The sequence below is a fragment of the Trypanosoma equiperdum genome, assembly GCF_001457755.1.
Source record: "Trypanosoma equiperdum strain OVI genome assembly, contig: ctg_602, whole genome shotgun sequence".
In the NCBI taxonomy this organism is placed as follows: Eukaryota; Euglenozoa; class Kinetoplastea; order Trypanosomatida; family Trypanosomatidae; genus Trypanosoma; species Trypanosoma equiperdum.
The window spans coordinates 101,772-120,020 of NW_027124535.1; the positions used below are offsets into that span (position 1 = coordinate 101,772).

Genomic DNA, 18,249 nt, shown 5'->3' on the forward strand with positions numbered 1-18,249 from the left:
TTAGAAAATAAAAATACTGGCGAGTGTGTTTTTCCTTGTCGCGCGTCGATTCGCACCGCACTCACGTGGTACATCGATCTTGCCGGGCCCCCCAAGAAGTCTACTTTGCGTGCTTTCGCCCACCATTGCACTGATCCCGTTGAAAAGGACACCTTGTTAAAACTGCTGAGTACTGAACCCGAGTCGGTGGAGGCGTATGGCAAGCTTGTTTTGGAGTTAAGGACTGTCCTTGGCTTTTTGCAGCGATTCAAGTCGATGTCTCCCCCGCTGAGTTTCTTCTTGGAGATGATGCCGCGGATTGCCCCACGGTATTTTTCCATTTCGTCTGATTCTCTGACCCACCCGACGAGTGTGGCCATTACTGTTGCTGTGGTCGAGGGTGGCCTCTGCACAAATTTGCTTCAGCAGGCAGCCGTGGGTCAAAACATTCCCGTATTTGTGCGAAAATCGAACTTCCACCTTCCGCTTCAAGCCGAGGATCGACCAATCATCATGATTGGCCCGGGCACGGGTGTAGCGCCTTTTATTGGATTTCTCCACCGCCGTAGCGCGTGGCTGGAAAAGGGTAACAAAGTTGGTGATGCACTTTTGTTTTTTGGTTGCAGGAGGCGTGAGGAGGATCATATATATGCCGACTTTATGGAGAAGTGTCTATCGAATGGGGCACTCTCCGTGCGGGATGTTGCTTACAGCAGAGAACAAGCGGATAAAGTTTATGTGCAGCACCGCTTAGCGGCACGCGGGAAGGAAGTATGGGAAATAATCAGCAGAGGAGGAAATGTTTACGTATGCGGGGATGCAAAGAATATGGCGAGGGATGTCGAGAGGCAGCTACTGGACATCGCGCAGAAATATGGTGCAATGAAGGAGGATGAGGCGACGGCATTGCTTGAGAAACTCGCAACTGATGAACGGTATTTGAAGGATGTCTGGACGGCGTGAGTGTTATGTGGTTTGGGCCCGATGATGGTGGAGGACGTCGACCCATCGGTAATTGTGCATATCCACACCCACTTTCTCATGCGTTGCCAGTGCTTTGGAATAACGCGCGCTCACAGTTTTACTTCCGTAAATTTCCTATCGGTTCCTGCCGGTTTATATTTGTTTGTCGCAACGGTTTCGATGCCAATGGTAGTATGTGCTGACGGCGTGCACGTTTGTACCCTTTCTCGGGGCAACCGGATGGTTTCTCAGTTCTAACTCTGCTGCCGCTTGGTGTGTTTAAAGTGTTGGGGCGGTGTTGGAGAATTGATTGATTGTGAAATCATTTTAGTTTGTTCGGCGAAAAGGGACGGAGGAGGTAAGAAATGCTCGTGGCCCGGTGGGGACGCCTTGGGTGTTTTAATCCTTGCACGTTTGGCTACGTCATTAAACTGATAGGCGCATTTTCTGGGTTTAATGAATGAACTGCGATGTTGGAAGTGAAGGGAGAACGGGTGCTTACTGCCACGCGTGCGTAAGTGCTTTCTCTTTTAATTTTCATCGTTGGTATTGACCATTGTTGCAACAAGAGGGGGAAAGGTAAATAGAGGGCCCGTCGATGATTTTCCTTTTTTTTCTTTTTGCGGGACGTGTTGGTAAATGTTTTTCCGTTGGGAGTTGGTTGACCCGCCTATCAACATGCTTCTAACCGTGCGAGGGGGCGGCGAGTGCTGCTACCTTTCCTTGCATTACTGCTTGTAACCAAACTTGCTGCTTTCAGCAAGTTGAACTCAATGCCAAAAATGAGCATATCGGTTGTTGTAGTAACTACAATTAAGGAAGTAAACAGCGTTGAAGTGAGGTCAATAATCTTTTTTTTTCTGACAAAAGAAAATGCGGGTGTATTCAATTACGCGAATGATAATATTTGGTTAGTCACTGGTTGAAGGTTTAATTGGTTTTAATTCAGAGGGAAATATATACATACAAAAGTATATGTAATATTTCTATCATGTATTAACTGGGCTTCTCTTTCTCATAGGGTGTAAAAAGGAAAAAGGGGAAGACATCGTGCAGAAATAGTTGAAGTGACGGAAAAGAAACTCACATACACACATATATACACACACACACACAAACACACATATATACATATATATATATATATAAGACAGCCAACCCCTTGTGAAACATACGCAACTTCACAATTTTTTTAAAAAAAAGTGAAGAAGAGCATTGAACCCACAAACTGATAGAACTGGCCTCCTATCGACGGGAGGTTCCCGTTAGGCAGCGGAATGGTGTTCATCCTCTTGGCATGCAGTGATATATGCGGGAAGAAGGTAAATGTAACGTTGCCCTTCGAGAGGCCTCCCGAGTCACTCGATGAGCTTTACCGCGTCGTGGAGCAGTTGTTTCGTGGGGAGGAAACGGATATAAAACGTACGGTCGACGGTGGCGAATACCGGACGCGCCCCTCTGAACCCTTTACCTGCCGTCGCATCCAGCGCTTCGATGATGAAACGAGAACTTGGGTGGAAGTAACAAGTGAGAAGCAGTTGGCCCCGTATGATCAATTGTATGTCTTTCGAAAGAACGCGACGCGAGCTGATATTTCCACTGAGCGGGAGCTACCGGAACCTCGCAGCAGCATTCACTTCCCCCAGACGGATGGCAGACTCAATGGGTTATACACTTCCAATGCCAACCGACGTGCCAGCACGGCAACGGTGAGTCATTTGACAAGCTCGCCGCACACGCCCACGACACAACAACAAACGGCCTCTTCGTCCCGCCGCGGTGGGGAGAGCCGCAGGTATAGTCTCTCCCGAGAGAGGGAAAAGAGTCGCGTTACAAGCAGCAGCTGCGTTCCTGAATGTATTGGTGGAAATGGTTCTCCGCAGGGGTTTGATATTAATGCGCGTGCTGATAAAGTGGTGAGGAAGCACGTAGAGGCTGTTTACTCCATTGGAGACGCATGCAAGAAAGGTTATCTAACCGCACGAGAGTTTCAGGGCATTTTTCGGTCCTGCCATATAGACTTCCCCTTCGATGCTATTGATGATATATATCGGGTGTTCGCTGATGACCGCGACGGGGATCGGGCCATGACAATTCGGAACTTCTACGAGTTCGCGCATAGTTTCAACCAAACTGTTAATATTGCTTATGCGCGCTTCAGCAACGAAAGGAGACAGCAAGTTGTGGAGCAGGAACAGCGTGGGGCGGAGTCTGCGCTTGAAGAACTGCAAAAGCAGAAACGAATACTTGAAGAGCGGTTGGAGGAAATGCAGAAGCAAATAGTTAAGGAGCAGGAGAGGCGGGCGCGTTTGCAGAATGAAGCAGATGAATTACGTATGTCCAGGGATCCGTCTTTGCGGGAAGAAGAACAACGATTACTCGAGAAGGAAGTGAGTGTGTTCCAATACAGGAAGAAACTTCTGCAAGAAGAAGTGGATTATGAGAAACTGGTAGCAGAGCGTCGTCGCCGGTCGGCGGCTGTAATGGGTCACACTAAAATGCTTCCCCAAACATTCAAATATGGGTACGACATTCATGACTGAATGAAATCAAGTTCCTAAAGTAGGAGCGCTACCGTTGATAGCGTCGTTTGTTGTAACCCGATCTGGGCGAAGCTGGGTGCGCCTCATTATCGATACGAGAGAAATATCGGGAAGGAAGGCTTTCTTTTTTTTTTGTTTTTTGCCTCTCCTCTGTTACTGTTGAGCAGCAGCCCGTACCCATTTATGCGGTTTTGCGTCTCGTATTTTGTTTCTTTCTTTTGAGTCTCCTTTGGCATCATCGAGACCGCCAGAGATGAGGGTTACATGCAGCGCTTAGACTTTATTATGTGCCAACTGATTGTGCATATCAATTTTGCTGTGGCGTGCCCATGCGGTATTTCGGCCTATTTACACTTATATAGAAAGGGTTCCTCTTTGCTTCGTTTTTGTTTGTTTGTTTTTTGGGGGGTGATAGTGGTGCCAGTGTTGGTTCCACTTTCCGTGAAAATTTTTTGTTGATAGATCGAAGTCTACTCGCAATTTACAAAAGTATATATATATATATATATCCATTTTTCTGACCCATAAATGCATTTATATGCTGTTCTTTCCGCCTCCTAAAATTTACCCTCGTGTAATTGTGCAACAACAGAATTCATGTGATGGTCTTAAACATCTTTCCCTTGCCTGGAACTCTGTTTTTTTTTCGTCTTTTTTTTTCCTTGCGAGTATTGTCATATCGATATATGCCCACATCGGTGTGCACACTTCACAAAACGAGTGAGGGAGTGGTACTAAACTAACAACAATACTAACAAAAGGAATAAATAGGAGTGCTAACAAGGGGGACGAGCCGCTTCTTGTGTGTGTGTGTGTTGTGGTTGTTTCGGAAGCTTCCGAAAGCAACAGTGGCATGCAGGTGTGTGGGCTCACTTGTGTTCGGCGTCCACCTCATTTTTTAAAAAAAACGAGGCAATTTTAGCGGTAAGGGGCTTCTGAAAATAAATAAACAATAATAGTAAAAGTACGTAGTTGTGCTTGAAAGTACATACCATAAGGTGTCCATATCCTTACTTTGGATAGTATTCGCTTCCATGATTGGTTCGCTGCGCACAGTGGCACGCACAAACACACGCCTCGCAGAGTGTAATCCGGGCAGTGCACTAAAAATACACTCATTTGTTTATTCATTTGTTTCGGCCGTTGGCACATGATTCGCTTGAGCGAAGTTGTGCGCCGCGTGTTGCTTCACGCTTCAGGTGGACGTTCGTGTAGATCATTCAGAAATGGATGTGGTGTCGAGAACGACCACGAAAACGGCAACGCGGACCTTTTATCGTTGCGCTCCACCCTGCCCAATCAAAATGACTTTTTCTTTTCACGTTCTTCAGCCTCAAACTGTTGTCGCCTTTGCGGGGAGGTGTCTCAAACAATTCTTTCACACACTGGTTCACAGGCACATGTTACGGTAGAGGCACTCATGTGGCTGTTGTTTCAGAGAGCGAGACAATATAAGGATGGAGCTGTTGGTGTTTCTCCAACTGCAGCACGAAATTTTTTTGTTGAGGAGGCCAGAAGGTGGGAGGGAATACTGCAGTGTTCCTTAGTTAACCAGCGCTCGTCATCACTTCATGCCATTACTGAGGATGGGTCACCTTGTCTTGAAGAATCTGCCGTGTATCATGGGGATCCCGCAACACTTTGGAAAGAGGTTGCTGAAAAAAGTGCGTTACGGCTACAGAGTCAAATCCGCGTCTTGGGTAAACTTGGTGTGCTGAACGTTGTAGATTCCCTCTTTACAACGGCAAGCTCTGGTGGCTTGCAGCGTGACGCTGCTTTTCAGCGGATGGAGTGCATTGGTGATCACAATTGGGGGCATTCTGTTTGTCGTCGTATCGTGCTTCTTTTTCCAGAGGTTAACTGGCGGGCAAATTCAAATGTTTTGGTGATGGATGCATTACGGACGGTTCTTGAGTGTAATCAGCACCTGGTTCATGTTTTCACCTTGCTGCAGCTTAGCGACAAGCTAGGAGGCAGAGATGTGAAGGAAAAATCAGTGAAATTTAAAGCTGATATTGTTGAGGCGATTATTGGTGAATTGCACGTGGCATTATGGTCTTTGCAGTCTAGCACTAACGACGGTTTCACATCTATACCCTCAATTCACGGGGCTCCTTATACCATTCCTTTAGTTTCTATGGTGGAAGAGTGTTTAGATGGCATCGTGGGTCTTGTTATTCTTGCATTGATGGCGCGGTATGCCGCGTCCCTCGTGCCTGCCGTTGTGGATCTTGTCCGACGTGAGAAGTATCTGCTGGATGTGTCGTGCCCCTTTTATACGTTACGTAAGCGGCGGGAACGGTTCCGACAGGACGAACACGCCATGCGATGGTTATTGCCCCCGCACCCACCACTGCAGCAGCAGAGGCAGGAGTTGTTGAAGGGACCGCGGAGTTCTGTTGACACGTGCGTGAACGAGTGGAACCTTTCGAATACCAATCCTGTTGGTGATGTACTAGCCAATGCCTCAGGTGGAGAAAATATGGCTCTAACAAATGCAATGGAGAAGCGGACCCCGACTGGGGTGGTTTGTTGGACGAAAAAGATTTTTTTCTCTGAAATGGCAGATTTCTATGGTTTGCTTCGCCTTCCGGGTGGGCAGCCGCCCTGAAGTGTACATTGTGTTGTTGTTTTTTCTTCTTTTCCGAGCGAGGGAACAAAATATTATGGGGGAAGATCTGTCTAAAGGTAGAGAGGTCGGCGGGGCTGGTGTGCTAACTGAAAATTTTTTCTTTATTTTTCGCTTTCTCTTGTTGGCTTTCTTCCTCATTTATACGTATTTGCGAGGCCGTCAGGGATTAAAGTACGGGCGTCCTTTCACATCCCCAAAACAAAGGAGAGAGTGTACAAGGAGAATTCATCTGTGGGACCAAAGCTGAGCGCTCCCAACGACTGCGAAGTTGAACCGCAACAACGTGGAGGAAAGGAGTGAATCCAACCTGTGGTGAGGGAAAGCAGCACAAGAAGAAACAACACAATGTCACAACTGCCGTTAATTCATACGCAACAAAAAAGTACGACACGCTACTGTCCATCGGGGGATGAAAACTCGGTTGCAGTGTTCCGCCCCAAGCTTCCTTTCTTGTCTGAGGTAAACTCATGCGCTTTAGTGGTTGCATCCTCTCGTTCGCAAGGCCGCAGTGTGTCACGATCGACTTCGGAGGGTGGTCAGTTAACTTCCGCGTCACGCCTTTCTTGGTTGTTGGAGCGACGCGCTACAGCACGACCTGCCACGGGGCGGTCATTGCAATGGGTAGAACTCATGGAGAGACAGGGGCGCCAGCTCATAAAGGCCATAGCTTACTCAACTTCACCTGTTCGTTGTTATTTTATGGCCGGAGACGACGAGGGTTGCTTTCTGCCTTCATTGTGCGAACCGTGGCCTCCTACACTAACCACAGAAGATGAGCTCAATCAAATGATCAAAAGAGCTTCCGTCAAGGCTAAGGAGCACATTTTTGCTGATCGTTGGTTTGGCGAGGGAAAGCAATGTGCTAAAGAACCCCTAGCAAATACAGACGCCTTCAAGAGCGTGGAGGAGAGTCAGATGGATATAATGAGGGAATTCGTGGATTTGAGGAGTAGTGTGTGTAGTGAGTTCTTGAAACAAGTAGAGATACGGCGCTCTCTAATAGATCTGGTAAAAAAAGAGAAAGAAGCGAGGGTTGCCATGCTCGGTGAATTTATCTCATGCTGTCCTCCACATCCGTGTCGCTGCCTTTTATTGGACATGGAGGTTTTAGAGGAATCCGCCATCCCACTTGAGCCTGCAGTCGGTATTACCTGTCTGTACACTTCCATTGTGATTGGGGGACACGAAACCCTGGAGGAGACGTTGCTACAACAGCGGGAGGTGGAACTTCAAGTGCTTTATGATCAACACCGTTTTTTTATTGATGCTCAGAAGGTTCTCACCGACGTCCGGAATCGGGAGCACGAACGCTTTGAATCCATGATGGCCTATTTTGCATTCGCCCTCAGGTTACTTCGGGAACGTGAGGCGCTCTCAGTGGAAACAACAACTCCACCCGGATGTGACGAAGGCCCACGTGAAACGAAAACAAGGGGCAAACGTTTTCATATGAACTATTACAAATACCTGCATGTACTTGGCACCATAGAGGTGGAGGAAGGGGCACGCGGGCGGATTTGTGCGGGAGAGTTCACAGAAATTCGTCATATCTTGTATCATTTTGAGAGAAAATGCCGCAGTAGTATTGTTTCGACTGAGGAACTGGAACGGCAGCGCTTGCTCCTCAATACCGAGATGCAGCAGCGGTTATCTATTCAGAATGCCGAAGAATTGGCACTCAATGAGACAGTATGTCCTCGTAGCTTCCAGGAACTAATCGAGACACTCATGAAGAAAGAACGTGAGGAGTGGCAGCGAGCCCTCGAAGAGGCGCGCATCACACGGTCCATTGAGTTGGTTTGTGAATACGAGGTGTATCGGCGGCGTGAAATTGGTTTGTTTGAACAACAGCTGCGGGCGTGTGCTCGATTCTTATTTCTGAATACCACCGATGGTGCTGGTAGGATTACTGTAGAGCGATGGATGCGCGAACATGAGGTTCTAGTAGTGCAGCGGGAGGAGGCCGCCTTGAGGAAACGTATCGTGGAGTCGGAGGATCAGGCGCTCACCACATGGATCACAGCGCATAGGTGGATGGTGGATCATGACCGCCACCTTCAGAGTATAGCAAAAGAGAAGGAGGATAGGCGCGCAGTGGACCGTGTCATTGCGGAGGAGTGTGCTGCACGTGGCGTCGTGGAGTCTCTTTGGGCAGGTGAGCATTACGTGCTCTTCGGGGAAGTGATTCGCGTTCCTGAGGGCATTTATAAGTTTCCAGAGGGTAGACAAAGTGGTGAGGGGAGAGAGAGCAGCTGCGGTGACGGGGAAAGCACCTCTCGTGGGTTAGACATTCGTCAAGTTGTTATCGCCAACCTCGGGGAATTTTTTAACGATCGAGCACTCTTGGGCTTTTTCGATAGGCGCCCCGTTTCACCTATTTGATGTAACGGTGTAACCGCGCGGTGTTGCTGACTACGCCGTGACTCAATGGATTGAAGGCGGTTGCAGCGGTTCTTTCGTTCACGTGCAATGCAACTGACGGCTAAGGGAGACTCTCACGCTATAAGTTCGGCAAGGAACTTGTGCTTCCTGTTTACGGTTGACTGTGGCGCTACGCGTGCGGTGTGGCAGCAGTGGATGCCCTCGTGGGATCAGCGCAGGGTCTGGCACAGACTTTATTTTTTGCTTAAGATCCTTCTTTGTGTGCGCTTGAAGTGCCACCTCTTTGCTTCGGAACAAGACAGGGACACTAATAGCTTTGCTGACACACACATACCCCCCCCCCATATACATATATATATATATATATATGCGTGCCGGGGAGTGGGCGGTTTACATGTGAAGGGAAGGTGCACTTCCCTTCACAAGTACCTTGCAACGAACGTTAGTTGGTCTATATAAAGGAGAGCAGGATGTGGTTCATTCGTATTTTACTTCCTTTCGAAGCTGCCTGGATGCTGCTTGTTTGGTGCCGCGCGGGCCGTGAGGCATGTATCGCAGGGGCGACCTCGCCAGTTCCAGCGTGACTTTGTTTTTTGTAGGTGATTGTTCACTTTTACGTAATGTATATTCTCTTTGTTTCTTGTTGTTTTTTTTACTCCTTCGCTCTAGTAATAGGGAGGAGCTGGTGAAACAACTTAACAAACATGTTGTACAAACCGAACTGCGTGACCAAGCCTGACATGTTAACCCCAGCTCCATCTCCCAAATAAACTCTCGAATGTGTGACGCTGGCGTACCACTTTATGACTTTTCTTCCTCCGTATCTCTTCTATTTATATTTTTTGGTTTGATTTTGATGTGCGATCGTTCGGTAAACAGGCGGAAGGCAAGTGGATTACGAGCCGAGCGCTTGTCAACTGCTTATTTCCCCTATCCCCACATTTATTAGTTAGTGTCAGTTTATTTGTTTGCGTGGTAAAGTACACGGGGCACCAGTAGGAGGGGGGAGAGTTGTGAAGCAGCAGGCGAGAAGTGGGATATGGCTGGCATAAACACGGTTGTATCAGCTACACCATCCCTTTACGCCGTGTTGGGCGTTGCCCCCACTGTTAGCCAAGCGGAGTTGACGCGTCAATTTAAGCGGCTCTCCCTTCAGCTGCACCCCGATCGCGCGGCTTACCGCACTGGAGAAAATGAAGCTGAGGTGCAGCGGCAGTACCAGAGTATTGTGGAAGCTTATGAGGTGTTGTCCAATCCGGACCACCGCAGGTCGTACGACACGAAATGTGGCGTGAACTTTTCTGCAAGGGTGGCTGCTCTTCGCCAAACGCTGGCACAGAATGAAGTTATGCCTGTGGTCAACTGTCCCACGGAACCCACCTCTGCAGAAACTGTACAAGTTACTGAAGATGAAGATGACGAAGAATACACACCCTAACCGGGGTGGAACATGCTTTTGTGTGTTTGAAGAAGCGGGCCGTCATCGAAAGGAGGTGCGTGGGTGTGTGTGTGGGGGGGGGGGATGGACCCGTTGTCGAGGATAACATGACCGTTGTTTCCAAAGAGAGAGAGTGTGTGAAAGGGGATTGATAGAAGCCAATTCACAGCAGAGGTAGCTTCAGTGTGCTATTGCTTTTATCTATGGGAAGCTGTTGGGCGGTCGTGAAGGACGTTGAATGGCGACTCTTTGGATTTGTCCCATGTTTTGCTTGCGTACATTGTCGGGAAAGCTGTGAAAGGGATTCTTGTAGGTTCAATGCTTCAGGAAACTCTCCCCGTGGAGGATTCGGTGGCGTCGCACAATTTTTCTACTGGTGAACTGAAAAGTATTTCATCCTGCCGTGGCACCATCGGCTTCCATCAAACCACTGATATGCCGTGTGGACTGTAGTTTTCGCAACCACCGCAAGTTCAAATTGACTTTGCTGTCCATTTGTTCCCTTTTTCCTTACTCATCTTCTGAGTTGCATGTTCTCCACTCGACTGTTACAATTTGATTCCGTATTTTCCCCCCCTTCACATTCAATACACATTTTGGAGTTAAACAACGACCTTGTGCGCAGTGCTTTTAAAGTGAACTAAGCACAGTGACTCGATAGTGCACGGGGCACATAACCTGTGTAAGTAGTAGACGCGACACACACACATATATATACATATATATATATTAAAATTTTCAACGAAGCATCCGCAACCATGTTTTGTGGCTCTAGGATGTTCCTCTCGAGGGCGGCCACCGTCATGTCCTTTACGCTCAGTGAGTATGTCGGATACCCCAAATCAGCACTATGGGCAACACTCACCCTCAATCGTGAGTCTGCACGCCACCCGTGGGAAATAGAAATGCACAAAAGTAAGGCGAAGATTTACCTTAATGCCCTTCCCAAAACTCTTCTTGAAGAATCGGTGTTGGCACGGGAGTTGCTATGCGATAATATCTCACGACCCGGTTTGCACACTGCACAGATCTTATCCGTGAACGGTGTGGCTGCAGACACCATTCACTTGGTGCGACGCGCGATGAATTCTTCCAATGTGCTTGAGCTACAGTTGCTGATTCGTTCCAGGGATCTCTCCAAGTCTCAGAAATTCATGAAGGGAAAAGTGAGGAAAGGGAGCAGGATTTTGGCAGAGGGTCACAAGGCAGGCGTTGAAACTGATGGTGCGACTGAAGAAAAAGTTGCAGGTGGTGCCCGAAGGGGAAGAGGGAGGCCGAGATCTGATTCGAGGGTAAGGATGGCTGAGCCACCGCTTGTTTCCCCACCCGTCTCTTCAGCAAATATCACAGGAGCGCCCTTATTGGCGCGGTGGCCTGCAGACGTCACGGATCAAAAGAGTCGAAGAGGAAAGAAACCATCAGACCTAACTAAAGTCAGTCCTCTCTTTTCACCTGCCGTTTCCCCCGGTGTCAGCATTGTGCCAGATAAAGAGGTCGCTCCACCGCCTGCTGAATCAGATGAAGTGGAGCAGTATCACCTTTAAAGCATATTTCGTGGGGCTAGCCTCATGGTTTGCTACGTTTTTTTTTATATTTGTGTTTTCCCCACCTTCTTAGTTCGTGCAAGTGAGAGTAAGTGCTTTGTGTAAGCATGAGTGGGAAGCGCACCTGCTTTTTCTTTCCTGTTTTCTTTTTTGCTTTTGTACATTTATTCACGTTCTGTCTTGGTCATATTTTTCATCTATTCTTGTACCGTAGATATTATGCACTACTTCGATTTCCAAAACTTTTGTTTTTTTTCTTTGAATCTATTTTTATGTGTGTGTGTGTGTGTGCTCATGGGTTCATGGGTTTTGTTGTTTCTTGCAAAACTACTTGGCGGAACTTCAGTTACCCACTTGTGCGACGGCACGACGCCTGAAAGTGTGGGTATAAAAGGGAATAGGGGGGGGGGGAAGTAGTTCAACCGAAAGAAGTTCAACACCACGAGCAAAGTGTCATTATTATTATTATTACTTTACCCTTTTTTTTCCCTTTTATTTCCCTTATTTTATTACCTTTTTAAAAAAATTCTCAATTCCTTCATTATGCAGTAGATGATTCCTCCGTCGTGTTGTGTGTTTTTATGAAGGCGGTTGAAAGAAAAGAAGTCAATCAAGGGAAATAATGGAAATAAAAGGAAAGGAAATGAAGCGCACGTCACAACACTGGAGGGATAGGTTACTGAATGAAATAGTGAGTATATCTACGTACGTGCATGTATTAGTATATATTTATTTATTTCAACGTATGTTATTAGTACCTCACAACTCGACCGCACTGCTCCTTCAGACAAGCACTCCTTTGCGAATTTTTTTTCTGAAAGTTTGATGTATGCGTGTTTGTGTGCGTGCGTGGGTGGGAACGTGTTGTTAATTAGTTCGGTTGCGCGTTGGTGGTTGGGCGACGCGACTATTACTTTTGCGCGTTTACTTTTTTTTTGTTTTTTGTAAGCTCCTCTCGCCTTCCACAGCTTCCCCCCTTTTCCCTCCCAAAACGTACACACGTGATTGAAGGCGGTAGATTCTCCCGTCACCACATGTTCCTGCAGCACATGCCATTAAACTCCCAACAGCACTACGCGACACGCTTCGCCTTTACAGCAACGGAAGCGGGATGTCTCTCTGGTGACAATTACTGTTGCCCTTATATCCAACAAATGTTTGTGTGCTATGTGTATCTTTAATGCTTCTTTTTTCCTTTCTTGCCTATTTGATCGTTGTTTATTAGCATTGTTTGCTTAATTTTCACTTATTGCTTTTTTTTTTCCCATACGATCGCGTGCGCGGTCCGTGGAAGTAGAGTACAATTCTTCCATAATAGCTTCAAAGAAGGACATTATTAATACGCAATGGAATTAAACTCGTGAACGGCTTATGTCGCTTACTGAATTTCCATTCCCGTGCCGGGTGGTTATGACTCGTAATATAAGGAGGGAAAACTGCACGACGAGGTGAGGTCCGGTAATGACAAATTCGTTTCAAATATATTTTAGTTGGCTCCTCAACTTACCGGAGTTTGTGGAAAATGGCGAAAAGGTCTCGGTAATCTGTTGGAGTGGATTTGTTGAGAAGAGGCCGGCGATTTTCTCCGCGAACGTCTCGATGAGTTTGGTAGGAGGAGATGTCTTCTACCTCACTTTTACGTTAGGGTTTAAACATTTTACTCTTTATTCTTGTGAAGCTGTTGTTGTTGCTGTTGTTGCTATGGTGTGTCCTAAACTATAAATTCGTGATAGTTGACTTCGGTTGAAACGTAATATTACGTAACTATTATATCACTCTTTTTCCCCCACTCACCGTCTCGCCGCATGAGTTTAGTAAGCGTCACAAATCGAATGACCTACCGTGCAGCTGTTGTTGATCTGGATGGCACCCTGTTAAATGAGAATCACCGTATCAGTGCTTACACTCTCGATACCATCCAAAAGTTATTAAAGCGCAATATTCCTGTTGTTATTGCTACGGGCCGCCCACATCCCGATGTCTTTCACACAATAAAAAGCTGTGGCCTACAGGGAACCTATGTGATTACTTCCAATGGTGCACGTGTTAGTGACCCGCAGCTTAATGTCATTGCCTCTTTTAACCTTAGCGAAGATGTGGTGTCGGAGCTAATTGGGCTCGGATCATCTGGGGAGGACATTCAGGACCCAAAAGAGGTACCGTACACAGTTAATTTGTTTCAACACGATGAGTGGGTAACAGATGCTGCAAGGGATGAGTTGCTTCTAATGTTTGCTTCTTCCGGTTTCCATTACAGAGTAGTGGATGACTTGCAGGCCCACCAAAAGGATGGTGTGCATGAGCTTGTCTTCTTGGCACAACCAAATACTTTGCATTTGCTGGAGGGAGTTGTGAAGAAGCGCTTCGAGGGCAGGATCTCCGTCATGCGCTCCACATCAATTACACTCGATGTTGTCCACCACAATGCAAATAAAGCTACTGCTATGGCGAAGGTGGCTGAACTTCTGGGTTTGGAACTGAAGGACATTGTTTCCTTTGGGGACGGCATGAATGATGTCCAAATGCTTGCTGCCGCTGGAAAGGGTTATATCATGGGAAATGCACAACAACGTTTAAAAGATGCCCTTCCACATCTGGAGGTTATTGGCACCAATGCGGAAGACAGCGTGGCGAAGAAACTTCGCGAACTGTTCAATATTGAAGACTAGGGGATGAGAACACATCCGCAAGCGATTATACATGTGAACAAATACACACATGAACACATAAAAAGAAAAAGAAAAATAGACACGCACGCGGACACGTGTGTGAATGTAAATTACATGTGAGTGAAGCTGTAAAGGGGTAAACCGAGCCGTGAATTTTACACCATTTCCGTGTGCCGTTTAGGAAGAAAAAATAAATTCTTTTCCTTGTGCGTGTTCCTTACACGACAAAATACGTGAAGCAAAAGAAAAAAAAGAAACAATGACCAGACCGAGGAGAGAAGAGAAGAGAAGAGAAGGAAGAAAGAGGTTGATGCGCTGGAGTTGTTCTCTTTTACTCGGCGTCGCATGTTATGCATCGGTGGCGCGTCTGCTGTTGCTGTTGCCTCATGGTATGAATATATACACAAATATGCCTCAACATCTGTTGTTCCTCGCTCACACACATACGCAATTCCTTTCCGTCCACGTATTGCCATACCATCCTTTATTGATAAACTATATTAAAAGAAAAAAAAACATTTTCGTTTTTTTCTCTTGCTGCTACTCTCAGATGCATGAGAACTTATGAGGGGCACCTCCTCTCTTCCATGTGCACTCTGCCAAACTTCTGTTTCGTTTTGTTTTGCTTTACCGATGCTGATGCTGATACTGCTTCCCTTACGTTTCTGCATACTTGTATCATCCCGTCAGCTTGACACCATATTAATACGTAAAATCATATATATATATATATATATATATATTTGTATGTAAGAAAACCTATACATATGCACGCTAATCTCTTTGTGCACGTGTTTTGTTTTGTTTTCCTTTGTGCATTCTCCTTTTCTCTGTATTTTATCTGCCTGCCTCATCCCTTCGCCTCCCCTTCTACTCATGCGCATACCTGTATATGTTTATTTACTCATATGTTTTCATTTATTTATTTCCTCCTGTCGTGTCCATACCATCATCTCGCTCCCTCTTTTTCATTCAGTCCCCCACCCGCATTTTTTTCTTTGTAAATTCATGCGGGATGAAGGAAATATGGGTGAGCTGATGGTGAGGATGGAAATGGAAGATGAACAAGAGAACAGGAGGGTTTATATAAATGTAAGTGAATACAAATGTGTAAAATAATAAAAGAAAAACAAAAAAAAATCCTTTTTTTAAAAAAAGAGAAGGGGCTGGTGTGGGAGTCTGACGGCGGCAAAGTTGGAGCAAAGGGAAGTGTATGTGTATGTATGTGTGTGTGTGTGTGTGTCTTGGGATGTTGATGATGTGGCGTGACGAAAAGGTGGAGGTAGCCGAGAAAAACACTGAGAAAGGGAAAATGAAGTGAAATGAAACAAATTAATTAATTATTAATGAGTAAAGTTAATGGAGATAATATGGCAGAGCATTAAGGTCAGAGAGGGAGATAGGTAAAATAAAGGGGAGCGTGTATGTATGAATATGTGTGAAGAAGAAGCATACATGTAGGGGGGAACTGTGCTCCATTTCTCTAACAAAAAGAACTTCGTCTTATACAGGATTTGTTCCAACCTACCGCTGAAGGAATAGTAGTTCATTCCCTCTCCCGGACTGGTGATTTAGCTTTACTGATTTTTGACCCAATAAACGACTTGTTTCAGGTGTATGTACGTACATCTTTCTCCACGGGAATATTTGTAAGGGTTACCTTCCCAATGTTAAGTTACTTCTTGTAAAACCCTATGCAATTTAAGGCAAAGAAAGTTTATTACGCATGTTTCCCCCTCTTTTGTATGATACTACCATGCCATATGTTGTTTGTAACACTTCCGTTAGCGACAAAAGACCCGCTCTTTACTACCAAAATAACAAAATATCGCGGGATTTTAGCGAGCTTTGGGAAGAAAAGGCACTCGTGTATAAACTTTAGCCACTGGGTAGTGGGCATACTAAATATAGATTCAGTTTCATTACACACACGAAAGAAACGAAAAAGAAAAAATGCATGGTGGCGCAAACTCTGCAGTGGCCTCTGTGCATGTAGATCCGACTGCCCAGCTGCAATACAACAGGCAGCGGGGGACCGAAGCTTACGCGGAATGCGAATATTCTGACGGTTCTGCGGATGAGAACAATCGTTACCCCCAACGGGGGCAGCCGCCACAAACGCATGAAACAGCGGCCGTCTCCATAACGGACAACAGGCAGCAGAGCAACATGACACCACGTGCGCACGCAGGCGGGACCGGGGGCGGTGGCGGTGGCGGTGGCTCAACCATGCGACGCAATGTTATTAATAGGTTTGATTATGGAATCATATCACCTAGTGATGCACGCAGTCTGTTTCTAGGTGCATCCCTGCTCAACATCTTTTTCGCTATTCTTGGTACTTCTCTATCGCAACTCGACGAAGTTGGTGGTGCGTGTTTTACTTTTTGGGGTTACAAAACGGATTGTGACTCGGTAAGTTACACTATCCGCACTCAACTTCTGCCGTGTGCACCCATTCGCGGGAGACTTCAGACTGGAGCCGCATTTTCTATCATATCTATTTGCCTCTTGGCATCAATTATTTATCTTTATATCAGGTCTGCGTTGGCAAAGTACATGTCACAATATAATGCAGAGGGGCAAACTCCGGCACGCAGGATGGAATCGCGTAGCGGCATCTTGCCAGCGGAAGACTCGATTGTGGCGAGTAATAAGTGGACTATTGTAGCGGTGGGTGGTGTTGTGGTATTGTGTGAGGTCATTAGTTGGGCAATGACTATAAGTGTGTACGTATCCCGTTTCTGTGAGGATGCCAGTTTGGATCGTAACAAAGTTTATGGACCTGGTTTCGCCCTTTTAATAGTGGGGACGCTGTTGTTTCTAATGGCGCTTGTAGTTTTCGCACTTAGGGCATAGAATCTCTCCTTGTGTGCCATTTAGGAGGTATTACGGTGAAAATTCTGTAGGAAGGTGGAAGGGAGGTGCATGTGTGTGTGTGTGTGTGTGTGTATATGTGGAGGGGGGAAGATTCGGTCCCACCCACGTTTGCGTATGGAGCAAGCTGCCAGGTAAACGAGAAAACTAAATAAATAAATTGTACCACCAAAGGGCAAGAAAAGGGGGGGGAGGCATGCGGAAGTGGGGAGAAACGAGGTGGGATAAATAAAACAACAAAGAAAAACTGTACAACGGTGTCTACACTGGTGCCGAGCACTTCCCGAAGGGAAGAAATGGTAGGTTTGTTGTATGCTGGAGGGGAAGTGGAAGTGATCTCACTTTGATTTTGCAATTATTATACAATTTTACAAGAAAAAATGTTTTTGTTTTTCACCTCTCGGGTGTAGAGAAGTGTTTAAGAAAGGGAAGCCTCTCAACTGCGCACGCATATATGTTTGCATATAGACGGTATAAATTCATGCATACGACGAGCTCGTTTTATTTTAAATTTTAGTTTTCTCTCTTCCCTCTTCGGTTTGTTCCACCTTGTATTTTCATCCACATGACCCGCTTTCTGACATTTTTTTTTCTCCTCCTTATGTTCTTTTGTATATCGTTTTGTAGTTTCCAGACTTCAGTGTTACTTTTTCCATTTTATTCCTTCCACCGCCCCCTCCCACAATTTTTTATGCCATTGGGCGTCTCACCCCGCCACCACGTGTTTTATCGCAATTGTAAATGAGAAGGTAATGCATGGAAGGAGGAAAGAGGGGGGTTATATTTAATATCAGCGTTTGTGTTTGTGCTTACCGCATTTCTTATCTTTTAACGTATCTTTACTCTTTTTCTCTGATTATTTTCCATTCCCTTATTATTGCCTTGGATGTTTGGGAGAGGGAATAGGGGGTATATTTCTGCCAATGGGGGGAGGGGGTCCTGTCGGGAGGCGGTACCAAACAAACGCCTCTGACGGGCTTTTTTATTTTGTGTGTGTGTGTGTGTGTGTGTGTGCGTGTGTGTGCGTGTGTGTGGAGACCGTTTCTGTATGACAATAGCCGTTAAGTTCCCCCCAACTCACTTTGCTTACCGTTTGTTGTTACCGTTGTAGTAGTGGCATCTACTTTTCAGATTAAGATTTTGATTCTCTACCTCCTAGTGAGCTTCATCTCGCACACGCGTATAAAATATATTTATACCTATATATATATATATATATATA

General features: G+C 46.1%; 6 protein-coding genes and 2 pseudogenes across 8 annotated transcripts in view; all 8 read left to right on the forward strand.

The window, feature by feature from the left end:
• The window catches only part of TEOVI_000276500:pseudogene, a 1,848-nt pseudogene extending 906 nt beyond the window's left edge, over nt 1–942 (forward strand). The window contains exon 1 of the mRNA in view: nt 1–942. This exon is cut by the window's left edge and continues 906 nt beyond it. Coding sequence covers nt 1–942 — 942 coding nt within the window.
• A 1,277-nt stretch (nt 943–2,219) lies between these two features.
• Nucleotides 2,220–3,485, forward strand: TEOVI_000276600 (uncharacterized protein; the record flags this gene model as incomplete). The annotated part of the gene is made up of 1 exon (XM_067225788.1): nt 2,220–3,485. The coding sequence occupies one exon, from the start codon at nt 2,220–2,222 to the stop codon at nt 3,483–3,485; it is 1,266 nt and encodes a 421-aa protein (XP_067081889.1).
• A 1,150-nt stretch (nt 3,486–4,635) lies between these two features.
• On the forward strand, nt 4,636–6,096 carry TEOVI_000276700 (Mitochondrial RNA processing endonuclease 1 (mRPN1); the record flags this gene model as incomplete). Its single annotated transcript, XM_067225789.1, has 1 exon — nt 4,636–6,096. One exon carries the CDS (start codon nt 4,636–4,638, stop codon nt 6,094–6,096), a length of 1,461 nt encoding a protein of 486 aa, XP_067081890.1.
• Nucleotides 6,097–6,462: 366 nt separating this feature from the next.
• On the forward strand, nt 6,463–8,499 carry TEOVI_000276800 (uncharacterized protein; the record flags this gene model as incomplete). The annotated part of the gene is made up of 1 exon (XM_067225790.1): nt 6,463–8,499. The coding sequence occupies one exon, from the start codon at nt 6,463–6,465 to the stop codon at nt 8,497–8,499; it is 2,037 nt and encodes a 678-aa protein (XP_067081891.1).
• A 1,039-nt stretch (nt 8,500–9,538) lies between these two features.
• Nucleotides 9,539–9,937, forward strand: TEOVI_000276900 (DnaJ domain containing protein, putative; the record flags this gene model as incomplete). Its single annotated transcript, XM_067225791.1, has 1 exon — nt 9,539–9,937. The coding sequence occupies one exon, from the start codon at nt 9,539–9,541 to the stop codon at nt 9,935–9,937; it is 399 nt and encodes a 132-aa protein (XP_067081892.1).
• A 758-nt stretch (nt 9,938–10,695) lies between these two features.
• On the forward strand, nt 10,696–11,481 carry TEOVI_000277000 (uncharacterized protein; the record flags this gene model as incomplete). Its single annotated transcript, XM_067225792.1, has 1 exon — nt 10,696–11,481. One exon carries the CDS (start codon nt 10,696–10,698, stop codon nt 11,479–11,481), a length of 786 nt encoding a protein of 261 aa, XP_067081893.1.
• Nucleotides 11,482–13,286: 1,805 nt separating this feature from the next.
• Nucleotides 13,287–14,150, forward strand: TEOVI_000277100:pseudogene (annotated as a pseudogene). Its single transcript has one exon. A coding segment is annotated over exon 1 (864 nt).
• Nucleotides 14,151–16,103: 1,953 nt separating this feature from the next.
• TEOVI_000277200 (Amastin surface glycoprotein, putative) lies at nt 16,104–17,009 on the forward strand (the record flags this gene model as incomplete). The annotated part of the gene is made up of 1 exon (XM_067225793.1): nt 16,104–17,009. The coding sequence occupies one exon, from the start codon at nt 16,104–16,106 to the stop codon at nt 17,007–17,009; it is 906 nt and encodes a 301-aa protein (XP_067081894.1).
• Nucleotides 17,010–18,249: the final 1,240 nt, after the last annotated feature.